Here is a 25,174-nt window from a genome sequence, read left to right as displayed (position 1 = left end):
CAAATTACAAGGCAGTTAAGGCTTACCTGAAGCAAACAAAAGCTGAGTATTTCACTCGCGATATTCCAGTTACTGAACTATTCAAAGTTATAGTGCGTGGTTTACCGGACTTGGAACTATGCTTGGTTTCGCTCCTTTGCTCTTTGAATGCTCATTAGGCACTTGTAGAGATACTCTATCTCTACAGTTTGTCCAAACATTGTCAACACAACCTTAGTCGAAGCTGTAGGAATCAAAAATACCACCACTGATGGACCAGTCACATTTATTGCGGTCTACTGTCCGAAGCAGTCTCGCCGGGCAAATTAAACCACGGTGAAATTGGAGAACGACATCCAGAAGCTGTCTAGAAGAGACGGCAATTTCCTCATCACAGGTGATCTCAATGCTCTCCACTCCGCTTGGGGTGACTCCAGTCCAGGTGCAGTTGAAATGGTAACGTCATCGTTGAAGATTCTGAAGCTGGATACTATTATCCCGCACATCCGGAACTGCCAACTTACATCTCCCCTAGTGGTGTAGGCTCTAAGCTTGATATTTTCCTGATCAACATCACCGAACGATTTTCGATTCCTTCCGATTATCTTCCGGTCATCGCTGAAATTGGTGCTTACCTAGAGCGGCGCCAGATTCAACAAAGAAGAAATTACTAACGTGCATATTAGGTCCAGCTGCAGCGGCATGTTGAAAACCATCCCTTTTAACATCACTGAAAACATTGATCGTGTCATCCAGGAAGCATAGTGCGTAATCTACCAAACTGCTCACGGCCTTTTTGGTGTGTGGCTAAGTTGTTGAAGAACAAACCAAAACTTTACTTATTTACTTTTATGGTGACAGATCATTAAGATCCTATGCCGAATCCAGAATACGTCTCCACAAAACTCGGTCTTGGGCTGCTACTCTCCAGTCTCCCCTTACATCCGCTGCTCTGGCACCCTCGTCGACAGCACACATCCAGCGCGTGCGCGGTCTGCCTCGAAGTCGTCGGCCTCTATCCGGTTCACTATTAAATATTATCTTTGCCGGTCGCTCATCCGCCATTCGTGCTACATGGCCAGCCCACTGTAACCTGTCGTGTTTCATCAGCTTGACAATATCAGCGTGTTTGTATACTTCGTACAGCTCGTGTTTCATGCGCCTGCGCCACTCCCCGTTCTCTAGTTTGCCTCCGAGTATTGATCACAGGATTCTACGCTCGAAGACCCCAAGCGCTCGTCGATCGGCCTCCTTCCACGTCCACGATTCATGTCCGTAGAGCGCCACCGGGAGGATCAGAGTCCTACAGAGCGCAAATTTCGTACGTATCTGTAGGCTACGGGACCTAAGCTGGCTACGCAATCCGTAACAAGCCCTATTCGCCACCACAATCCGCCTCTTCACCTCGCGGCTCACCTCGTTGTCACATGTTACGAGAGTACCAAGATAAACAAATTCGTCGACCACTTCGAAAGTATTCTCATCCATCTCCACCGCAGCACCAACATCCGTAGAACTACCACGCTCTCTGCCAGCCACCATGTACTTCGTTTTGGCAGTGTTTATGGTGAGTCCAATTCTCGCAGCTTCTCTTTTGAGAGCCGTAAAGGCTTCCTCAACTGCTCTACGGTTTACACCAATTATATCAATGTCGTCCGCAAAGCCCAGAAGCACTTAGTGATGATGGTGCCGCTCCTCTGCACACCTGCCCTTCGTATCGCACTTTCTAAAGCTATGTTGAACAGCAAGTTCGAGAGCCCGTCATCTTGCTTCAGACCATCCAACGTCACAAACGCGTCCGAAAACTCGCCCGCTGTCCTGACGCATGATGTGAAACCGTCAAGCGTCGCACTTAACAGTTTAATTAGTTTTGTTGGGAAACCATGTTAGCATTATTCGCCAAAGCTCGTTGCGTTTCACTGTGTCGTACGCCGCCTTAAAGTCTATGAACAGATGATGCGTCTGCAAGTTGTGTTCTCGAAACTTGTCGAGAACCTGTCTCTAGGTGAACATCTGGTCCGTTGTAGATCTCCCCACTCAAAAACCGCATTGGTATTCTCCAACAAAGGCTTCCTGCAACGGCCTCAGTCGCTGGAACAGGATACGGGAGAGAATTTTGTAAGCGGAATTGAGGAGGGTTTTGCCTTTATAATTACTACAGTCGAGCCTATGTCCCTTCTTTTAGATAGGGCATATGAGTCTTTCCAACCAGTCCGTAGGTAGTTGTTCCTCAAACCATACTCTTAGGATAATCTGGCGAATTGCACTACACAGCCGCTCGCTTCCAAATTTGAAAAGTTCGGCCGGTAAGCCGTCCTTCCCAGCTGCTTGTGGTTCTTTTGCTCTTTGCAAGCATTCTTCACCTCGTCCAATGTTGGTGGGTCCACAGCTTGTTCGTCCTCCCCAATTTCTATCCTGTTCCCTTCGACGACTCTCCTACCTTCCTCACAGTTCAACATCACTTCAAAATGTTGCTTCCAACGCCTGGCCACCTGCGATTTATCGGTAATCAGGTTCTCCTCCCTGTCATTGCACATGGCAGGTACTGGCACCGTCCGGTTCCTGATTCCGTTGATCGTTCTATAGAAGCTCCTCGTGTCGTGCCTGGTGAAGCAATTCTCCGCCTCCGCGAGGACGCGATCGTAGTGCTCACGTTTCTTACGGCGATGAAGCCTCTTTTCGGCAGCTCTTGCCTCCCGGTATTTCTCCCGCATCTGACGCGTTACACGATTAGCTGCTACTAACGTGTTGACGTAGGCTCGGTTCTTCTCCTCCGTCAGCTCTAGGCACTCAGCATCGAACCAGCCACTACGCGTGGTTCCCGTTGTCATGCCTATAACTTCACGCGCTGTTTCGCTGACCGCATCATGGATGTGCTTCCACAGCTCGTTCAGGTCCACTCCAGTTGGTTCACCATCCGTCTATCAACTTTCCGAGTATACTCTGCAGCAACTCCTTCCGCTGATAACCTCTGGATGTTGAGATGTATCTTCCTCGCCGATCTCGATTTAAATACATTGGACAACCGGGCGCGAATCTGACCTACCACGAGATAGTGATCCGAATCGATGTTTGGCCTTCGAAAGGACCGCACATTTATGACGTCTGATAAGTGCCGGCCGTCGATCAGCATGTGGTCGATCTGGGAGCAGGCCTCTCCATTGGGGTGTTTCCAGGTGTGCTTCCGAATGTTCAGACGTGCAAAATGGGTACCATGCTTGTCATTTTCCTCAGTATGTGAAAGGAGAGGAGAAAAAATTCACCGCGCACTTTCCTTCCAGTATGTGCCTGCGTGCAGCAAATGCTTCCACCACACTGTTTCTTTCTCACTCTAAAGTGTCTCAACCAGCTTACAGAGAGACACACACTTCCAGCTCACCCCACATCTGATAGAAACAAGAGGGGTGAATCACTCTACAGAGAAAACGCAGAAGTGCGCAACAGTGTCCACTGGCGAGTAGTCCGGAAGGTGAAAAAAAACCTACCGGGCAAAAACGTAGTCCTCGTGTAGCTACGAACGAATTCCACCAGAGTGAATTCGACCGGCACGAGCGGCACGAGCAACGCGGTCTATTTTTTTCTCCCAATCTCTTTTCCTCTTCTGCCATGCTCAAGAAACCAACTGTGTAACGCACCGCAGATAGCTCTGCAGTGTAATTATTGTGCGTGATGTCCACACGTGTGAGAAAGTACACCATAGTTCACTGTCTAGCAAGAGAGAGATTTCAGATTTCACCGCAGTGCGTTCAGGTAGCTCAACAGACAAAAATCGTTTGTCGCTCTCTTCTAGCATGAGCGTATTGATTTGCTCTTTAGTGTGACGGCAGTTGTCTCCGCAGTGCAAGATGTTCTCCTGCACTCTAGAGGTTTACTGAGGAGAAAAGACAAGCATGATGGGTACTACAGATGGCCATTCCCCTGGCCGCGGCGAAGTTCACTAACCTCAAGCCGTTGTCGTTGGTGGTAGAGTGAAGGCTTTCCCTACCAATAACGGGACGAAAGAACTCCTCTCGTCCGACTTGTGCGTTCGTATCTCCGATGACGATCTTTATATCGTGCTGAGGGCACTCTCCATACGTTTTCTCGAGGAGCTCATAGAACTCCTCCCATACGTCATCGGTTTTATCGTTTGTCGGCGCGGACACGTTGATAAGGCTGTAATTGAAGAATCTGCCCTTGATCATCAATACGCATAGACGGTCATTAATAGGCCTCCACCTAATAATACGCTTGATTTGGTTTCCAAGTAGCACGAAACCGACGCCCCGTTCCGCTCTATCGCCGCTACTGAGTAGATGTGATACTTGAAAGATGTGCCCGCGGTCGGATCAACCGCCCGGAATTCACGTTTTCCGGTTCTAGGCCAACGCACCTCTTGTATGGCTGCTACCACCACATTTGTCTTCCGTAGCTCTCTGGCCAAGATGCCCACGCGTGTCGGTTCGAGCAGAGTCCTAACATTCCAAGTACCAAGTTTCCAATCGTTGTCCTTTTTCGTTTGCTTAGGTCTATACCGATTGTTCCGATTCGTATCATTCTCTGGATTGTTCGTAGTATGTTTATTTTCAGCATGCTGCCTTACTAGGGCTGCGATGCCTAGTCTCGCGACGGCCGGGCCGCCGTCTTGGCTGTAGCTGGCGAGACACCGCATTTCAGAGTTCAGCCGTCCGCTCCGGATCAGTCGCTGTTTGAGCCGCTCCTGACCTGGGGAACAGACGCTCAGGCAAGCTGCTCTCCAAGGAGAACAGCTCCCCCTTCCCTGTCAGCATACGACCAAGTTCCCACCGGTTCGCCGATCTTCCCTTGGTTGCTCGTATCCCAGTCGGTACCTCGTGGAGGTAGGGTTAGGAGTTGCTGGGCTTATGCTATGGACCACACTGGGGTCTATTTTATGCCAACTAGTACGGGTGTACTGCTGGTACGCATTGCCCAGCCGTTTACCAACTCAAACCAAAACCTATTTCTCCGTTAAAAGTAAAACTTTGCTAACTTTCGGCGAAAAATCTTGTGCTATCTCTCAGCATTTTGCCGCCTCCCACAGTCTCGGTCATGATATTATGAGTAAAATCGAACCAGCTGTTGCTAAATCGATGCAAATTTTGACGCCCACACAATGCATCTACAGTCGTATTTTGTGCCACACAGAAGTGAACAACATATTCCTGGACGAGAAGTTCGGTTTCCGCAGAGGCCATTCAACAACATACCAATTGCAGAGAGTAACGAACATCATCAACCGGAACAAAGAGCTATCCAAAACAACTGCTATGGCCTGTCTGAACATATCAAATGCATTCGACAACGTGTGGAACGACGGACCAATCTACAAGCTACAGTTATACAACTATCCCGTCTGTTTGATTAAAATAGTGCAAAACTACCTCACGCTGCGCAAAGCACCGGTTTATGTGCTGGGTGGCCTGTCTGACCCATACGACGTAGAGGCTGGTGTTTATCATCACAGGCGCTATCAGCAACAAACATTCTCATGAAGTCTGAACCAGAGCTGCCCACAACAGCACCGAAGAGACTGTACAAAAACCTAATGGATGGAGATGGAGGTGTTGGATACTACTTACGAACGAGACTAACAACACTGTGTCATGAGTGATGATAATAATTCATCCTACGCAGGTTTCGTCTGTCTGGTACAAAATATCATCATTTTTTTTTAACGCTAAGGTGCCGCCACACGGACGCTAATTCCCTTGGTTTCTAAGTCAAAGTTTATTGTAAAAAGCATTTTTTTTTTCATCATAACGCGGGATTGTACTGTCAAAAGCTATAACATAGAGACCCTGAACTACTCCGGCATGCCCGAATAGTTCATAGCCCACTATTCAGTGATGAAAAAATGCTTTTTACAATCAACTAAGACTTAGAAACTAAGGGATTTAGCGTCCGTGTGGCGGCACCTTAAGATTTGATCGAACTTTTTGACGTAGGACTACGTCTATCTGGAAGTTGGGGGCGCGGATGGAAAATTAGGTTCAATCATGGAAAAAGTGGTCAGGGTTTAAGCGCTTATATTTCGCATCAGATTCTCAAGTTCTGGCAGAAAAACAGTCGTCTTTGGTTGTATCGAATGACGAACTTCACAAAACCTTAAAATAGTTGTTATTCACGATTCTGATTCAACATCAAGACTAAAATTAAATGCAACATTCATGAATTGCTTGACGTGTTGTGTTCACGCATATGCCGGCTCCAGTTGCGTTGCGAGGCAAAAGTTTTGCCACAAGTACCGCATTTGTACGGACGCTGGTCTGTGTACTGTCTGTTTTGTCCAAGATGAAGCTTTTGATGCCTCTTCAAAATATTCGCGGTGGATAAAATTTTCTTGCATACATCACACTGCAAAGAACCAGTCGGAACGAGCGTGTGTATTTTTCTGTGTGTTGCCAAACTGTTGGGTGTTTTGTATGACAATCCACAGATGTCACAACGAAACAGACGCTTATCGCTGTGACTGTGCCCGTGCATTTGGAGCGAAGCCTTAGCTTTGTAGCTTTTTCCACAGATCGTACACTCGAACGGATGGTCTGTGCTGTGCACACGCATGTGCTTCTTCAGTTGTGTGCTCAAGTAGAAATCGTTCCCACACACTTCACATTTGAAGCTTTTCTCCAGTGTGTGATTTATTTTATGTCTGCCAAGGCAGCTGCTTGTTTTAAAAGATTTGCCACATGTTTCACATTCAAAAGGTCGTTCGCCTGTGTGGTTACGCATATGGATTGTAAAACGAGACATTTGTTTAAGCTGTTTATCGCAAATTTTGCACTTGAGATCTAATATTTTCTTTTTGTGATGAATTTTTTTATGTTCCTCCAACGTATCCTTGTTAATATAGACCCTCCTGCATACGCCACATCTGTGGGGACCTTTTAAACCGGGGTCCAACTCAGTGGAATTCATTTCTAAATCTGGCAGGTGGATTTTTTTATGCTTTTTTAGTGCGTGTTGTGATTTGTATCTTGAGGGACAGATGTCGCACTGAACCTGACGTTCATCACTGTGGCTACGCATATGCCTTACGAGCACACTAGGGAATATGAAGTTTTTTTCGCAAACCAAACACTTGTGAGGACCATCCGCACTATGCACTCTCAGGTGATACGCCAAATGTGACTTGAAGTGAAAATCTTTACCACATATTTCACAAGTGAAGTTCTTTTCCGGTGTATATTTTGCGTGAGATTTCTTGAGCAGGTGCAAAATACTGGAAGAGTTGGTTGATTCGGCACTGATGTCGCATTTAAACAGTTGCTCATCGTCCTGATATTGTGTCTTTCGTGTGTGATTCGTTTTATGGCTTTCTAGTCTAGCGATAGTTCTGAACGATTTGCTACAGATTCCACACTCAAACGACAATCCTTCGGTATGCTCTCCATCGTCCGTGTGGTACGATTCCAAAACTTCCGCGTGGCTGGAACAGAAGGAAAACACGACTAAAAGATTGAGGAACGAAAGGGGGTTCAACTAACTTAGCCGACAGTAAATATGAACGAACTAACGCATTAAAATATGCGTATCCGGTTAAGCTTTCTTCTTAGCTACTACAATGATTCCATTTCAACAATATGACGAACAAAAGTTGCGGAAGTAAGTTCTTCTCTATTTTCAGAACGGAATGCTTGCCTATGAATCGTTGCATGACAAAAAACATACAGTAGTTTTTTTTCAGGGAATTCTCATTAGCAAAATGTTCTGCTGGTTGTATCGAATGACGACCTTAATTTTAGAATTGTTACAGAACCTTAAAACAGTTGTTATTCGCGGTTTTGATTTTAGAATTCATATTCTCGCTTATCATTTTGATGGTTTCCATAGCACGAAATACGATTACAAAGAGAAGTACATACTTATGCGCATAGGAACAATTCCACTTGTTATTGCATATCATTTTCATGTCCTAATTGCATATTACGGAGACATTACTATATGTTATAACGAGATGGGATATGATTAAACAATAAGGAAAACCATCAAGACCACAAATAAATTCAGCCATCATGAACGACACGCATATGCCGGGTAAAATTCCTTCGGACGGCAAAAGTTTTGCCACAAGTGTCACATTTGTACGGACGCTCGCCTGTGTGCGATCGCATGTGCTCCTTGAGACGATGGCTGGATGAGTATATTCTACTGCAAATATCGCAGCAGTATTGCCGTGAATTGTTTTGTCTAGTATGAAATCCTCGATGCTTCCTCAGCTTATACGCGGTGAGCAAAATCTTGTTACACACATCACACGGAAAAGAACCAGTCGTCGGAACGATTGCGTGGATTTTTTTGTGTGCTCTCAAATTGCTCGATGTTTTAAATGACATCCCACAGATGTCGCATTTAAATAGACGCTCCTCACTGTGACTGTGTCCATGCATTTTAAGTGAAGTATTAGTTTTGAAGCCTTTTCCACAGATCGGACACTCGAACACATAATCCGTACTGTGCAGACGTATGTGCCTCCTCAATTGTGCTTTCAAGTAAAAACCTTTATCACACACTTCACAGTTGAATCTTATTTCCTGTGTGTGTCTCATGATTATATGCCTGCGAAGGCTGCTTCTTGAGCTGAAAGCTTTACGGCATGTCTCACATTTAAAAGGTCGTTCGCCTGTGTGAACTCGCATGTGGATTATATAACGAGATTTTGTTGGAAGTTGTTTATCGCAAATTTCGCACTTGAGATCCAACAAATTCTGTTTGTGATAAGTCTTTTGATGAGCCTCCAACGTATCTTTGTCACTAAAAACCTTCGTACAAACACCACATCTGTGCAGCAGGTGAATTTTTCTATGGTTATTTAGTGCGCTTTTTGATTTATATGTTAAGACACAGATGTCGCACTGAAACCGATGTTCATCACTGTGACTAAGCATATGTTGTGCGAGCATACTAGGGAATATGAAGTTCTTCCCGCAAACCAAGCACTTGTGAGGACCATCTGCGCTATGCACTTTCATGTGATTCGCCAATCTAGACTTGAAGTGGAATTTTTTACCACATATTTCACAAGTGAATTTTTTTTCCGATGCATATTTTGCGGGTCCATGAGTTTTTTTATGGGCGCACAAATTACTAGATGAGTTGAACGATTTACAACAGATGTCGCATTCAAACAGTCGCTTATTGTCCTGATTTTGCATGTGCTTTAGTTTCCCACTCAGTGCCGAAGACTGGTTACATGTTTCAGATTTGAAACTTGACCGTGTGTGCATCGTTTTGTGGCTTTCTAGTTTAGCGATAGTTCTGATTTCACACTTGAGCGGTAGTCCGACGGTGTGCTCTCCATTATCCGTGTGATTCGTTCCCAAAATGTCCGCGTGGCTGGAACGGAAGAAAAACACGGCTCTAATAGATTGTGGAACAAAAGTGGTTTTAACTGCGCGGATTAGGCAAATATTCAACCAAAAAGAACATTTCCAATGGGACACCCGAATAAATGTCCAATGACAATAGATGGCACTATTCCAGTAGTGGTAGAAACAAAATTTCTCCGAGTATTCTGCGTATTGACCAGGGCAATAGCTATTAAGTGCATTCTATATGTCTTATTCTTGGTTTCAAACATGTTTTTCTTATATAACTCCATTGTGTTCAACTACCATTCGTCCACGAGCCTGTGATGTTGATTTTGATAACAGTTCAGAAATATGGCTGTAGCCGTGTGGTCGAAACGGATACGCACAATACTCATTAGGCTGGGTCAAGGTTTCAAGAACTAGGGTTTTCCATACAAATCTTTATACAAATTCGAACTGCAGGCGAGGCACTAGTTATTGAGATGTTTGAGGCCTCATACGGAATCAATAAAACATTGTTCTGGCTCCGTGCTACCAAGTTCCAACTTTTCCATATAACGCTGAACCACTTTAATACTCATAATCAGATGTGATTCAATGACTATCGATAGTTTCTAGAATTCTACAAAAAATGGCAATACACGAACAGTTACAATCACTGGTATGATTTATTGGCAGAAATTAACGGCGATGTCCCATTCAACAATAGACAACAGCTACCCTCGAATATCACAAGAAATTGCGAGAAATCTGTTCAAATGTTGTGTTGAAACAAAAAACCTGCAATTTGGTTCAGTTATCTAAAACACTATCGCTTGCTGTTTTGTTATAAACGAGGTGTGCGAGTTATTCTAGATGAAAAAATCAGATTTTATCATTTACAATCTACCGACATTCTCCTATTCTCGTCAAAAAACGGATTATTTATTCCTAAAGTGAATATTTTTTGTTGTCTTTATTTGTTTATCATCATTTTTAACAGCTCGATTACATACAGATAACAAACATAAATCTTTGAACAATCTATACATATAAAAATGGAGTTCTGTCTGCCTGATCCATATAGACTTTGAAATGACTGAACCGATAGCGTGAAACTTTGTAGGTGAAGGTTTTTGGGGCCGAGAAAGCTTTTTATGATAGTTTGACACCCCTCCCTGTTCTAGTCGTTTTGTGACAAGCTGTGACAAGGGGGGTGGGGGGGTTGGATTAAAATCGACGTAGCATTTATTTTGAAAGACCGTTTTTTTCGCAGGAAAAATGCATACAAAAAATACACTACAACATTACACAAAGTTTTGCAGCGAGAGCTGTCGAAATCTTTCTATCTGTAGCATTCTGAAATTTTGTGTAAACACACAATCTGTTCTAAAAACCAAAATCGGTGTTTCATTGTGGTTTTTAATAGTTAAAATTGCAAGATACTCATTTCTCTTCAAAACTGGTAAGTGCCCCGATTAGTTTTTGTGCGAATTTCGGAATATTTTGTGTGTTTGCTGTCTCCAGTGTAGAATGATAAATAGATTGAATTAGACACGATGATTTTTTTTTCAAGAATTTTTTTCATGTCACTTGTATTTTTGTATGTTTTACTCAAAACCGGGGGGCTACGTTTTTTTCAGGGGGGGTTGAAGTTTTTTGACCAAATGCTACGAGGGGGAAGGGGGGGGGGGGTTGAAAATCATGAAAAAAATGCTACGTCATTTAAGTATGTTCCCTTACGGATGTGATTTTTCAGATATCTGCAGATGCGGATGCGGTATGTGATTACGGATGCAGATATGGATGTGGACGTCAATTTTCATGCGGATGTTCCGCATTTGAGGATGCGGATATCCGTTACATCCCTAGTATACATGCAGAATCTCTTGGGCGACATCCATGAATTACGAAAAATTAAGTACCGTGGAATGGGATGAAATTGATCAGTGGGGTGAAATTGATCACTCGGTTGTGGTTACAGTTTGTCAACCCAGTCCTTTGTCCTTTGAGGATGCGGATATCCGTTACATCCCTAGTATACATGCAGAATCTCTTGGGCGACATCCATGAATTACGAAAAATTAAGTACCGTGGAATGGGATGAAATTGATCAGTGGGGTGAAATTGATCACTCGGTTGTGGTTACAGTTTGTCAACCCAGTCCTTTGTTTTGTTGGTAAGAAGAAGCTGGATCTACAGGCAGTTGAACCAGAACGAACTTAAATTTGCATATGTCACATCTAAGTTTTTTTCTTCCCCCTGCACATGAACGATTTTGTGGTGGTCAAGCCTGATGGTAATGCTGAAAACTTCGCCACTCGTGAGACCAGTCACCGGAGTGTGTTTTTGGTGATACCAGCGCAAACCTTTTTTACTGTATCATTTGCCACAAAGATTGCAAATGTGCTCTCGTTAAATACCATCGGAGTGGCTTGGCTTCAAAACGCCCCCATCGCTGGAACGCAAGAAAAATGCGACTGATAGGTAGATTTGTGGACTTGATATTTTCTTTGTGTTGCATCGAAGTGGTTTCTCAAAGACGTTTCTCACGACGAAATTGTTATCGTCCAAAGACAGCAAACTGTGAAACGTACAGAAAAACAGAGAAAAGTTACCTTGAATTAGAAGCGTCAACTTCGCCGTCAGCTGCTGCAGTCGTTTCCATTTCACCGGTTTCGGGCTCATCTTTCACTACACTCGACTCATTATTTTTTATGATTGGTAGATCACAACACCCCATATCATCAGCTATCGTAACCTCTTCCACTTTTATCGCACTCGGTTCTTCCTCCATTTTTATTGTAACACATTCTTCCATTTTGGTTGGCACAAATGCACACTTTTTCGAGTTGCCACAGTGTTCACCAACAAGCGAGTATACTTAATTGCTTCGAGATAATGTTTTTTTTTTACTATTAAAGGTACCAAATTTATCAAAATTTGCTTTTCAATTCCGTACTGTAGCGTTACTTGCTGCCAGAGCAATTTTTGCAATCTTTTCCCTTCCACGCACGATTGCTGCTGTCATTATAGTGTTGAGCAATGTCATATCGATGTTTTGTGGGTTGGATTTTGCCATGTATCGATATGGTGGTGACTGAGAAAAGTTCGGTCATATCGGTGAAGAATGCGAATGATGCGAATTCCAAAATTTCACTCGAGTATTTATCTTAACGATCTTAAGCAGGGGGAATCTATCTGTCAAATATCGTGAAACCGTGATCAACACATTTGGCAACAAGGCGTTTGTATGTTTCGAATTTTGTCGTTTTGATCGAAGTAAAATGGAACGTTCTCATTTAACAAAACTCGAGAAATCGCTGAAAACTTTTATTAATAATGCGTTCCGTAGTGAAATTTTGGGACAGCAACAAGTTTTTAACGAAAATTGGTGATGTTTTATCGCCACATTGGTAATTTATCAAACGTCATGGACCAACAAACTTCATGGACCATATATGAAATTTGACAGCGGTAAATCCCCCCTGATCCTAACAGCTTTTTTTTCATGCACAAGTCACTAACAATGTTTATCATGGTAAAATTATTGTCGGAGGTAGAGTCAACAACAAAAAAAAAAAACGTTGCTAAAACATGGTATTGTAAAAAAAATCACAGGAGGGTTGTGTGCAAAGCCACGACCGCAAGGTTGAAGTAGAATACTTTTACACAGCTCTACTTACGGCTATACATTAACCTACGGCCGGGCGAATCGGTTCACGCCGCTTTTCGCGTTTAGCCTGGCAGAGGCCTAATGCGCACGGCCAACACAATAGAAAGGTGTTTTTACATTGAAAATTAGACACGGCTTTACTGGAGTAAGTGTTGGCAAATGCATCTACCGCTATTACCGCCGCTATCGTACGAAAGCGCTTCGTTTCATGTGGGGAATAATATCAACTACGAAAAATGACGCGCGTCTAAGCACACCCGAACTGTTTCGCCGTGCCGCTTCCATTTACTTCCTTATAACATCCGCCTCATGGAAGTACCGGCTGCACCTACCGCTGAGGCTGTTACCATACTGCTACTGGTACCCAAAACTATTAACTCTTCAAATTAAGTGTTTTATTTGTCCTCAAAAGAACAATTGTTCAATTCCATATCGAATATAATGCAATCGCATCTCTGTAATATTACCAACAGTAATATTCTTCTGAACAATATGATCCAACTTTTCCATTAGAGGATATGCCGGCTGATGTACGGCAAAAATCTCGCCCGATCGCTCGCGTTGGCGTTCGTTCTCAGGCAGAGGCCTGAGACGTGGTGACCAACCACAGGGCAAGTGATTTGTTTGATTTGAAGGCAGCCACAGGCGCAACCCGGACGGTACATCCAGCTCACCTTCCGACTAATGAATGTGGCTAGTTTTTCCAGAAACACTCTTTTACCATTCCCTAATGTTCTTCAGACAAATTATTCGACAATTCGCATATGATTTTTGTATCCAGCGAATAAACACCGATTGTGCTCTCACACACGCAACGGTTTTAACCCGTATCTTATTGCGGTTTGTAACATCAAGCGATTTCGTTTGATCGCTGTTGCGTGTTGCATCATGTTGCAACTTGGCAGCTGGGAGACGACGAAATTCTGCTCATGCTGATTGATTAAATCGACTTCATATTAGTTCTGCATAGTCGAACTAACTGCTTTTGTGAATGCGTTCTAACAGGGCAGTTTATTATTCAAAGTCGGTTATGCTGATCGCAGCCTTTGCGCTGCCCCTACCGTGGGGGGTTTACGAAAAAAAGTAAAAATTAGACAACTACAACAGAATTTGATTGCATCCCGCACATAATGTCTGCTTTTGCTGATGCCAGAAAATTATTAACCTTCAATTATTTGTTTATTTGCCTTGAAAAAGGCATTTTGCGGTTCAAAACCGGTTGCTGATCGCAACCTTTGAGCTGCCCTAACAGTGGGGGAATTAAGATACACGGACAACATGCACTGTGGAAGCTATTTCACATTCAGTGAATTAGACGGGCGCGACAGATTTAAATTGCTAGGATCCAATACAGGATGCTTGCTTGCGTTGTCAAAAAATTAATAATTTTCAATGACTTGTTTATTTGTCTTGAAAAAGGCATTTTGATTTTCAAAATTGGATTTCCTGATGGCAATCTTCATGCTGCCCCAACACGGGGGGAATAATGGCAGTCTGGCGACACACGCTGAGAAGAACCGCGCTGCTCCTGAGACGTGGTGACCAACCACAGGGCTAGTGCTGTTGCTAAGGAAGGACGACTGCTGTTTTCGCTGTCTAGAACTATTATGAGCGGCTTCGGCTGTAACAGGCTCTTATATAGGCCAAATAGCATGTTTTTAATTGCAAGGTATATGATTCTGTCGACCGTGCTTGGGAAGCAATCATATAATGACCAATCAGAGGTCAAATTTTTCGTTTTGACAAGGCTTGACTATTTTCAATAGTACAATAATGCGAATAATAAAATTACAATTATCTTCTTTTGGGAAGAATCTTAGAAGATTTTCCAATCTATTGCTGCAAGAACGAAGGAAATCCATCGAAAACTAACCAATTTATCAGCATTTGAAATTGGACATATATTTCACTTTTTTCGGTTTTAGATTTTCATTTCACATCCCTATGTAGCCGAACTTCCTGAGAGAAGTATTCTACTTCAAAAAAAAAACAAGCAAACAAGCAAGCTTGCAGTAAACGTACCATGTTTTAACAAAAAAACAACAATACAATAAAAAAATCTATTTAATGTTTTCACCGCAAAATGCGTCGTATTTTTTCAGGATACTTTTCGACAGTGAAAACATTTATCCAATGATATCCTTTTCCAGCAGGCTAGCCACAACCAGGGATGCCACATGTACAGATTAATCTGTATTTTACAGATCTTTGGTCGAAGTAACGGTACAGAATCTGTATATACAGATATACAGATTTTCGTCGAAAAGTACAGATATACAGATTTTTCGAAATTGACATTAATTTTTAAAAACAATCCAAATTTTATTTCATTGAATATTAAGCAAATTGAACATATTTTCAACTCCTCACACGTTTTAAGCTAAAAATTTTGTTTATGTACCATAAAAACTTAAAAAATACAAAGTTCTTTATGTTTAAACAATACAGATTTTTTTTTACAGATATTTTTGTTCCAGATACAGATGCTCAGATTTTTTCAAGGGAAAACACAGATTTAAATGTGGCAACCCTGGCCACAACTGGTTTATGCAATGAACCTTTTTAGCGTGTACGACTTGTTTATTTATGTTCAACGTTAAGGCTTTGGTGCAGTTTCTATAGTATGACGTATGACGCCCTTACTCAGAAGTGAGTAACCGTAAAAGTACCCTAATTAGGGTACCTCCACTTTTTTCAAAAGTGGGTGATATCTAACTCATTTTAGAGTAACAAAAAATGAGCGTGTATATTCGTTTCTATTTGTGACAAACTAAATTAGTGAAGAAATCCAAATGCTTCTAATGTTATGGTTGGCATAACTCGGATAGAAATACACCCCATCAAAGTAGAACCCGTTCTGATAGAAGAGGAAGAGCCTATCGCGATAGAGCCGATGAAGCTGGAAGATTCCGCTATGATACAGGTCGAAGAATTTCTGATATCCTATGCTCAGGATATGGATACAGAACCGGCGATTACCGGGAATTGTCGCAGCTACTGTGAGGTAGCTGGTTGTTTCAGGTAAATGTTGAGTGCGGACACGATTTCAATAATGCACCGAAATAATTTGCTCTCCTGTGTTGCAGCGATCCACAGAGCTCACTAATGTCACCAATTGTCGCTGGTCAGAGCAGCAACGTGCCGCAGAGTTCGGAAAAGCCTCACCTTGTTGCCCAGAAGAAATATGTTTGCTGTGTTTGTAAAGAAGGATTTGCGTCGAAACGGTACCTCACCACCCATATAAGAGAACACATCCCGGCGAAGGGATTTATCGAATGGGATTTTTGGAACGAAGCATTGTTCAAGGCTAGCATCGGAGAGTCGAAAAGTGAAGATCAGCGCGAAGAAACGGCTCATCGTGAAGAACACGAAGCCGTAGAACCGAAGAAACCGAAGAAGGTAAAATCCGCCTCTGGCTCGTGTATCTATGAAGCTGATCAGTTTTGTTTTGTGTGCGGGAAATATTTAAGTGCCAAAGCAACAAAGTTTTCTGTAAAAAACAACGAAATGTTGAAAAAAGCTTACAGTGTATATTTTGAATCAGAAATAACTGATTTGGAAAAACCGTGGGTTCCTGGATACGTATGTTCTACTTGCTTTAGAAATTTATCAGGTTAGGCGTTTTGGTCAAGAGGAAATTTTTCAGTGGCATGATATGCTGCATCACATTGCATAGATAACTAACTTTTGTATTTCTTTTTTCCAGCATGGTATAACGAAAAAGACAGTACACAACAGTGCTTAGGTTTTACAACTCCACGTACTTGGCAAAAACCGGCGAATCACGTAGATGATTGCTTCCTTTGTCTATTTAAACCTCCACAGGGTTTTCGACGAACAATTTACCCGGACTTGCAGTCATCGAGCGCTCCCAAACGACGTTTACCCGGGACACCTGGACCACCTAAACCCAATAATCGTACATCCAAGCCTGGTTGAAATTAATGTGTTCGGGTTTTTGTGACATATCTAGTTCAGATAAGGAATAGACTTTCATATATCTGCTGAATTCTGTCCATTCATTCCACAAGTCTTCGTCGACAATGAATATCGGTTTTAAAATCTTTTTTTTTTTTTTTTTCTAAATGGATTTGCAAAAAGTTATCAAGCCAGTTTTGTCGATTATCAATAGACTGACTAGCATCAACCAAAAATTATAGATGAGAACGGGTTTCCCATGAAACTGACCAGACTGAAAATGTTGTGTGATGATTTGGGTTGCGTCAACGGACTGGTACGCAATAATGCAATCTTGATGGTAACTCCCAGAGGAAAGGCAGTGCCACAGACTAGAGCTACTCTGAATTGGTTCTAACGAATAAATACTTGTATTGCTTAACAATTGAAATAAGCTTCTACAGGCCAGAAAAAGGTAAAAAATAACTGTTGATAGTAGTTTTTTTACAAAAAAATTCTTTGTCGACAATTCAATGCAGAGCTAGGTTACCAGGAATTTTGCACCAATCGTATAGAACGAACGATATGTGATTAAGATTAATGTGATTAAGAAGGTTATTGCACGACTTCTTTTATTTACGTCAGTTTTCATAGAGACAGATAGATATTTGATATATCTTTGCAAATTATGCCAAAAAAGGGAAGGTTTTCCTTCCTGCGATGGTCTCTTGCATACAAAAGGTACTCTACTCACTAACTCGGATAACCTTCGTAAAGCAAAGATTGATCTTTTTTTTTAAATTCTTAACCTTACCTTAGAAAACAATTTCAAATGTTGGATCAGCAATTGTAGAAGTTATGTATGTTGCAACTGCGTCCAAGCGGAATATTTTTTAACGATCATTTTGTTCATGTTGACTTCTTTGGTTCCTAGTCGGGTTTTCGATTATGCTCAGCTCTGAGAACCCGAATGTTTCTTCTTCCTATGAGCCAAGAGGTTGACTTGTTGAGCATACTGACAACTGCACAGGTCACATTTGAAAGGCTTCGGATCGGCGGACGTGTGGGAAATGGTGTGAACGCGCAAGTGACCGACTGTCTTGCATGTTACATCGCAAAAGCTGCATTTAAATGGCCGTTGCTCGCTGTGGGTGCGTATATGCTCTTTAGCTGCATAACTAAGGGCGAAACCCTTTCCGCAAATGTGACATTTATGCGAACGTTCTCTGTGCCTTCTCTGGTGGGCCACTAGTTGCTCCCGAAGGTGGAAATCTTTGGCACAGACTGAACATTTGAAATTCTTCTCCGAAGTGTGTTTTACAATCATGTGATATTTGATTCTGCCCTTCGTAAAAGATTTCCCACAGAAACCACATTCAACCGATTGCTTTCCGGTTTTATGGGTTTTTCGGTGAAAGTTTAGGACATCGAGCGAGTTGTACGACAAATCACAAATGTCACATTTGAACGTAGGCTCCTTCGGCGCGTCGCCATCTGAACGCACTTCGTTCATGGCCATCAAGTGTTTCTTTCTGTGAGATTTGAGGCTGGTTTCTTGGGTAAACTGTGAACTACACATGTTACATTTGAAAGGTTTCGGATCGACGTACAGATGGAGATTCCGGTGCCGACTTAGACCGCTGTATGACCTGTAGGATGACCCGCAAATGTCACATTCGAACGTCCGCTCATCGCTGTGTTGAAGCTTGTGCACTTCCAATCTACACTTGAATGCAAATTCTTTACCGCAGGTCGGGCACTTGTAAGGGGGCTGAATGGTACTGTGAAGGTCGTTTAGGTGCTTCGTAAGATGTGCTTTCAGGTAGAAACGTGTACCACAAATTTCACATTTGAAATTCTTCTCCGATGTATGTTCTATCTTAATATGCAAATAAAGGGACCTGAAACGCTTGAAGACTTTCTCACATAAACCACATTCAAACTTTCGCCTAGTAGATGAGTGATCTTTTTTATGCAGCTCTAACGCATCGGAAGACTTGAATGACAGGTCGCAGATGTCACATTCAAACAGTAGTTCAACTGACTGCTGGTTATCATCTGGGCTACGCTGTTCGTGCTGTTTTTTTCTATGGACATTGAGACTGCTTTTTTGTACGAACTTTGTGCCACACAGGTCACATTTGTAAGGTTTCGGATCGGTGGATTTGTGGATTTTTTTGTGTCCACTCAGGCCACTGTGTGTCTTGTACCCTGACCCACAGATGTCGCACACGAACGGGCGCTCATTGGTATGGTGATTCATGTGTTCTTTGAGAGTATATCCATATTTGAAGCCTTTCCCACAAATTAAACACTTGTGGGGTCGATCTGAGCTGTGGAACTTTAAATGCCTCGTGAGTTGTTTCTTCGAGATGAAATCTACACCACATATTTCACAACCGAACTTTTGCTCCACCGCATGTTCCAATATTTTGTGGTGTCTGATTTTTTTGGTACTGTCAAAAGTTTGCCCACATATGTTACATTCGAATACGCGCTCGGTGATGTGAGTTTGCATGTGCGTCGAAAGACAACGCTTACTCATGTATCCTTTGCCACTGATGTCGCAGATGTGTTGCCGCTGCTCACCGCTTCCAGTACGATCGGTTCGCAAAACGCCGGTGTCACTGGAACAGAAGAGGAGAGGCAGCTGATTGTGGGTTGAAAGCGTCTATCTTTGTTTTTCGTACAATGATATTTGAATATTAGAATAATTGCCACCATAACTGTGGATCAGAATTTTTTCTTCTCGTTTGCGGTTGTTAAAATAGCGTAGGTTCTGCAAGATAGCAAACTGGTAATGCTATAAGTTCTTATCTTACGGTGACTGGTTGGGGTTGATATGAATTGAAACGGTACGAATCAAACCAACATTTGCTATGCTTGATATTTTGCACCAGAAGAAAATGCTCCTTGATTCACTCATAAATCGTAAATTTAGTTAAAATTCCAAAGAAAGAAACCCAAAGAATCATAGAACGTATAAATAAAACAGCAAACGCTTCTCCATTATTAATCATATCAATATTCTTGACTCTGGTCTTCAAAAAAATCTTTTTCAGCACAAAAACGCCTGTAGGAAGAGCTAGAGTGTGAGAAGAGAGAGTAAATTCTAAAAGAAACTGAATACATCCCGCGCAGGCGTTACGAGCGATCGATGCGCACTGCTGCCATAATTGGCCTATTGAAACATCGTCAATTTGTATATTAAACAAAGAGTAAAAACCAGAGACTGAACTTCAGACTCCACGGGTATTATAAGAGCACCTTCAAGCTTCCATCAACCGGTAAACACGCGCTTGCACCGTCTTTTTCAATAGCTTGCCCTTGCGTTCGTAATCATCACTGCCAAACTAGCAGCAGCAGCAACAGCTGGCGAAAAAAACAAAAGACTTGACGAAGGTAATTTGAAATAAGTGAGGAAGCTGCATGAAAATTTCCTAAGCCTGAAACCCACTGCTGATAGCTCAATATACAGCAATCGATCAATCTGCTTTTGATCGTTGAGGAGAAACGGGACGGAATTCAAGCATTATTTTATCATTTAACAAGTACATGGTTGCCGAAATTTAAAAATTTTTGATGCCGGAAAATTCAACAGAATCATAACATTTTTTATACCAGCGCAGCCTGCTGCTACACGGGCGCAAAATTCGACACACGCAGTGAACTATCCAGCTTTCCACGAGCGGTAATGGAGGACATTGCACGCAGCCCATTTTGACGTTTTCTGTAGGTCAGCGAATTTTCAATCGCAGGCAATAAATGTTTTTTTTTACCATAAATCTTGCATGTGATAAGTGAAAAAGGGTCGCTTTACAACCAAAAAATGTGAATGCTAAGTCCAAGAGCACTTCATAATAGCCGCGAACTTGATTGCATAAAATTGCTTAATTTGATTGCAATCTTCATCGAACCATTTCGAGCGAACTTTTGGATCATTGAAGCTGTGAATGATTTCGTTTGATGCTCTTGTGAAATGGTTGAAGGTGTTTAAGGTCCGATGCTTTTGCCATGTAATATATTTTGTATAAAAGTTCATGGATATGAAAAGGACAAGTAATATTGGTTAGTTTTCGAAACTTTTCCGAAATATTCCGATCCACTAGCGTATTATGAACTTCTTGGGCTATTTTCTATTTTTGCCGGAGCTTAAGCGCGCCTAAGAACTTTGCTAGGGATACCATCTGGTCGAAATTAGAAATCAGGACACCTTTTTTCGGTACAAATTTGAGCTAAGCTGTTCTGCGAAGTTTAAATTCATATACCACGTTAAATGTGATTTGCACTTCAAAAACACCAAAATACTTCTTTACTTGTTCAACATGCTTCTCAAATGATCCAATATTATTAAGCAGCTTTGAATTTATAAGTAGATATTCAGCACATGTAAACTGTTTCAAATTAAACTAACTGTTAAGGGGGTACTGACTGGAAAGTCGAAAAAAAAAACTGTGATATTTTTTTTTGGATGTTTAGATGCACAAGTTAGATAATCCATTTTTACATGCTAAAAAAAATTCAGCCAAATCGGTTCAGTGCATGCTGAGTAAAACTTACCACCAGTTAGGTACTGATTTAGTTAGAGCATTCACGTTCCCAGCTGTCAACAACGTACTACTTACTATATGTGCAACCACGACATGCAAAATCAATCTTCAAATACACCTTAATCAATGGCCAAAATAGCCGAACACTTCACTTTACTCTAAACATTGGAAAAAAAAATTTCGACCTTCCAAAGTAGGGTCCCCCGTTAAGCCAAATGTTTAACGGTTACAATACCTAGAAGATTTCTCTCGTTTCTTTACTAAGCTTCAACCAAAAACAAAATCGTCCGTAGTGATCGTTGTACCTATTCTAGAATCAAAAAAGTTATTGATTTTGAAAAATTCTGCACATTATTATCACACTACAAAATTGAAAATCTTATGAAAATCAGGACAAACGCTAGAAAATGAAAAATAAATCTGGACGTCAAAAAGGGACCCAAAATTAGGACATGTCCTGCTAAATCAGGACGGATGGTATCCCTACCTCTAACGAATACAAGAGATCATTCATTCATTACGTAACGTACTCAGAAGAAGGGGATATTCAATGAAGAGTTCCATTGTGCGAAGCCCCCATGCAAAATTCTCGCTGAACATGTGAAAAGGGCCCATGTGCCATATGTAAACAAGCCACAATTTCACGTTTTTTAATGAATACAAACTTGATCTACCCGTACAAATAAGATTGTTTGATTAAGAGTAAATTTGTTTATCAATAAATTTTATTGGTAAGGTTAGATTTCGTTTGTATTAATAAAAAAAAGAGAGAATTTGGCTTGTTTACATATGGCATATGGGCCCTTTTCACATGTTTGGCGAGAATTGTGTTATTCAGGGATGGAAGGTATTCAAAATTGCTAAAATTTAGCGTTACGTAACATGTGATATCCCTAATGATATGATTTTATGATTAAAGAGTATTTCAACGCAAAATATACAACTATTTTAAGAAACTAAGGCAAAAAACTTCATAAAGAGATAAAAAACAGCAATCCTTATGAGAATCTTTTTTTTTAAATATAAGCGTTTTGTGGGTCCATTAAATGAACTCGGATCAACTTCAAATTTTCATGGCTTATTTTTGGAGTAAAAAGAAAACTTTTTCCGCCCGGCGCTCATCGCTATCGCATGATGTTACAAAAATGGCCACTCTAATACAGAAGCAATAAACGTGTTAAACCGGAATGGATTCGAAAAATCGAAACTCACTCTAGTAATACTGAGGACACAAAAGGTAGAAATTTCATTTTCAACATAGGTGACGGTGATGAACTGCTGTGGGTGAAGGTTGGCGGAGTTTTGCTGCAGATGTTAGTCGACTCCGGATGTAAGAAATACATAATTGACAATAAATCGTGGAGTTACCTGAAAACAAATGGCGTAAATATATGGAACCAGCAGAATCGGTGTGACGAAACTTTTCTGCCATACGGAGAGAAAGCAACGCCGTTGGCTGTGTTGGGTACTTTCGAAACTGATGTAGTGATTGAGGATGTCGGTAAGACAGTTAAGAAGATTACTACGTTTTATGTAGTTAAAGGTGGTCAGCAATGTCTCTTAGGTAGATCAACTGCCACCGAATTGGGTGTTCTTTTCATTGACTTGTCCAGTTGTCATGGAGTTAGATCGGTTATGGTAGAAGAGAAGCGACCATTCCCAAAAATTAAAAGCGTTAAAGTTAGTATTCCGATTGATAAACATGTTTCACAAGTATGCCAGCATCCGCGCCGTCCACCCATCGCGCTAATGAAAAAGATCGAGGATAAGTTGCAGTCCCTCTTGGCCAATGACATAATTGAACCAGTCGAAGGCGGTTGTCAGTGGGTTTCGCCTTTAGTAACGGTGGTGAAGGACAACGGTGATCTGCGTTTGTGCGTCGATATGCGTTGTGCAAACGTCGCTATTCTAAAAGAAAGACATCTTATGCCCACCATAGATGATTTTCTCCCACGGTTCACACCCGCTAAGTTTTTCAGTTGCCTCGACATCAAGGAAGCATACCACCAGGTGGAACTTGACGAGGATAGTCGCTACATAACGACTTTTATTACACACATAGGCCTCTTTCGATACAAGCGCCTAATGTATGGCATTGTAATAGCTCCAGAGATCTTCCAGCGTATACTTGAACAGATATTAAGCCGTTGCAGTAAAAACACCGTGAATTTCATCGACGACATACTAGTTTTTGCTGGAACTGAAAAAGAGCACGATGAAGCTCTCGGGTCAGTTCTGTCCACACTCAAAAGCTATGGAGTGCTACTGAACAAAGATAAATGCATTTTCAAAGTGCAAAAGCTGGATTTTCTAGGACATACCGTTTCCTCTGAAGGCATTCAGCCATCTAGAAATAAAATTGAAGCTCTTCAGAAATTCCGTGCACCTTTTTGCTCAGAAGAAGTCCGAAGTTTCTTGGGTCTGGTTACCTACATCGGCCGATTTTTACCAGATTTGGCAACTGTAACCTCTCCGTTTCAGAAGCTAACATGTGCTGGCGTAAGGCTCGTGTGGGGTGATGACCAACAACAATTTTTTTTGAAGTTAAAGGAAATGATATCCAATATAAAGTTTTTGAGATTTTTCAACAACTCATTTCGAACTCGTGTCATTGCGGACGCTTCGCCTGTTGCACTTGGCGCTGTGTTGATACAGTTCGGTGGCCTGGATGATGATGATCCTCGACCAATCGCGTATGCCAGTAAAAGCCTAACCCAAACCGAACAACGATACTGCCAAACCGAGAAGGAGGCGCTGGCTTTGGTTTGGGCAGTTGAGCGATTCTCGTGATATCTTTTAGGACGAAAATTCGAGCTCGAAACGGACCACAAACCGCTCGAAGCAATATTCAATCCGACGTCTAGGCCATGCCCAAGAATCGAGCGATGGGTCCTTCGTCTACAGTCGTACACGTTCGTAGTAAAGTACCGCAAAGGAGTCAACAACATTGCCGATCCCCTATCCCGCTTGGTTGAACATAACGCATCCGAGGAATTTGATGCGGAGAATAAGTTTATGGTGTTGGCTGTATTAAAGTCAGCGGCTATCGACGTGCAGGAGTTGGAGGAGTCTGCAAAGGCGGATCGAGTACTAGACCTAGTTATAAAATCTCTGTACTCAGGAACCTGGAGTGACCCAGCAGTAAAACCATTTGCTCTGTTTTGTAACAAACTGGGTTTGATAGGCGAAATGGTCGTTCGCGGAAACAAGCTCGTTGTCCCAACTAACTTGCGACCGAGAATGCTGCAACTGGCTCATGAGGGCCACCCCGGTGAGACCGTAATGAAGCGGAGACTCAGAGACCGTGTGTGGTGGCCAGGAATGGATCGTGTAATTACTGATTATGTAAAATCCTGTGAAGGTTGTCGTTTGGTAGGATTACCCAGTAAACCTGAACCTATGTCACGTCGTCCACTGCCGAATAAGCCGTGGGTGGACATAGCCATCGATTTTTTCGGACCAATGCCCGACGGAGTTTACCTACTTGGTGTAATCGACTACTTCAGCCGCTATAAGGAAGTCGAGTTGCTGCATAAAATCACAACGAGACACGGTAGCTAGATTGGACATAATTTTCACAAGGTTAGGAACAATCCACGAACAATCACGCTGGACAACACCAAGCAGTTCGTAGGGGTTGAATTGGAAGAATACAGTAAGGTTCACGGGATACATCTTAACCATTCAATATCTTTCTGGCCATAGCAGAACGGCCTCGTAGAAAGGCAGAACAGGTCGCTACTTAAGAGACTCCAGATAAGCAACGCCTTGGGCAGAAATTGGAA

General features: G+C 42.1%; 4 protein-coding genes across 12 annotated transcripts in view; 2 read left to right on the top strand and 2 right to left on the bottom strand.

The window, feature by feature from the left end:
* Positions 1-17,773, bottom strand: part of LOC129718050 (zinc finger protein 728-like) — a 55,567-nt gene extending 37,794 nt beyond the window's left edge. For 2 of the 6 annotated variants that reach the window (XM_055668457.1, XM_055668456.1), the window contains exon 1: positions 11,885-12,548. In XM_055668457.1, the coding sequence (XP_055524432.1) occupies positions 11,885-12,087 (203 nt within the window). In that variant the 5' untranslated portion in view covers positions 12,088-12,548. Of the gene's footprint in view, positions 1-11,884; positions 12,550-17,653 lie in introns of those variants that run through there. The other 4 variants (XM_055668455.1, XM_055668458.1, XM_055668451.1 and 1 more) reach the window with 4 other exon arrangements.
* On the top strand, positions 15,582-16,951 carry LOC129718052 (uncharacterized). 4 transcript variants are annotated; one of them, XM_055668463.1, is made up of 3 exons: positions 15,582-15,963; positions 16,039-16,555; positions 16,649-16,951. In XM_055668463.1, exons 2-3 carry the CDS (start codon positions 16,048-16,050, stop codon positions 16,879-16,881), a joined length of 741 nt encoding a protein of 246 aa, XP_055524438.1. In that variant the 5' UTR covers positions 15,582-15,963; positions 16,039-16,047; the 3' UTR covers positions 16,882-16,951. The 4 variants fall into 4 exon arrangements, with proteins under 4 accessions (XP_055524438.1, XP_055524437.1, XP_055524436.1 ...); XM_055668462.1 differs by having other exon boundaries at positions 15,588-15,963; positions 16,029-16,528; positions 16,681-16,951; XM_055668461.1 differs by having other exon boundaries at positions 15,589-15,963; positions 16,029-16,555.
* Positions 17,438-19,993, bottom strand: LOC129718051 (zinc finger protein 62-like). Its single transcript, XM_055668460.1, has one exon. The coding sequence runs from the start codon at positions 19,382-19,384 to the stop codon at positions 17,792-17,794; it is 1,593 nt and encodes a 530-aa protein (XP_055524435.1). The 5' UTR covers positions 19,385-19,993; the 3' UTR covers positions 17,438-17,791.
* Positions 19,994-22,229: 2,236 nt separating this feature from the next.
* Positions 22,230-24,950, top strand: LOC129716656 (uncharacterized protein K02A2.6-like). The gene is made up of 3 exons (XM_055666491.1): positions 22,230-22,236; positions 22,651-24,090; positions 24,190-24,950. The coding sequence occupies exons 1-3, from the start codon at positions 22,230-22,232 to the stop codon at positions 24,948-24,950; spliced, it is 2,208 nt and encodes a 735-aa protein (XP_055522466.1).
* Positions 24,951-25,174: the final 224 nt, after the last annotated feature.

This window comes from Wyeomyia smithii, chromosome 1, assembly GCF_029784165.1.
Source record: "Wyeomyia smithii strain HCP4-BCI-WySm-NY-G18 chromosome 1, ASM2978416v1, whole genome shotgun sequence".
Classification (NCBI taxonomy): Eukaryota; Metazoa; Arthropoda; class Insecta; order Diptera; family Culicidae; genus Wyeomyia; species Wyeomyia smithii.
Note: the sequence above shows the minus strand (reverse complement) of the source record. Positions and strands in the feature narration are given on the sequence as shown.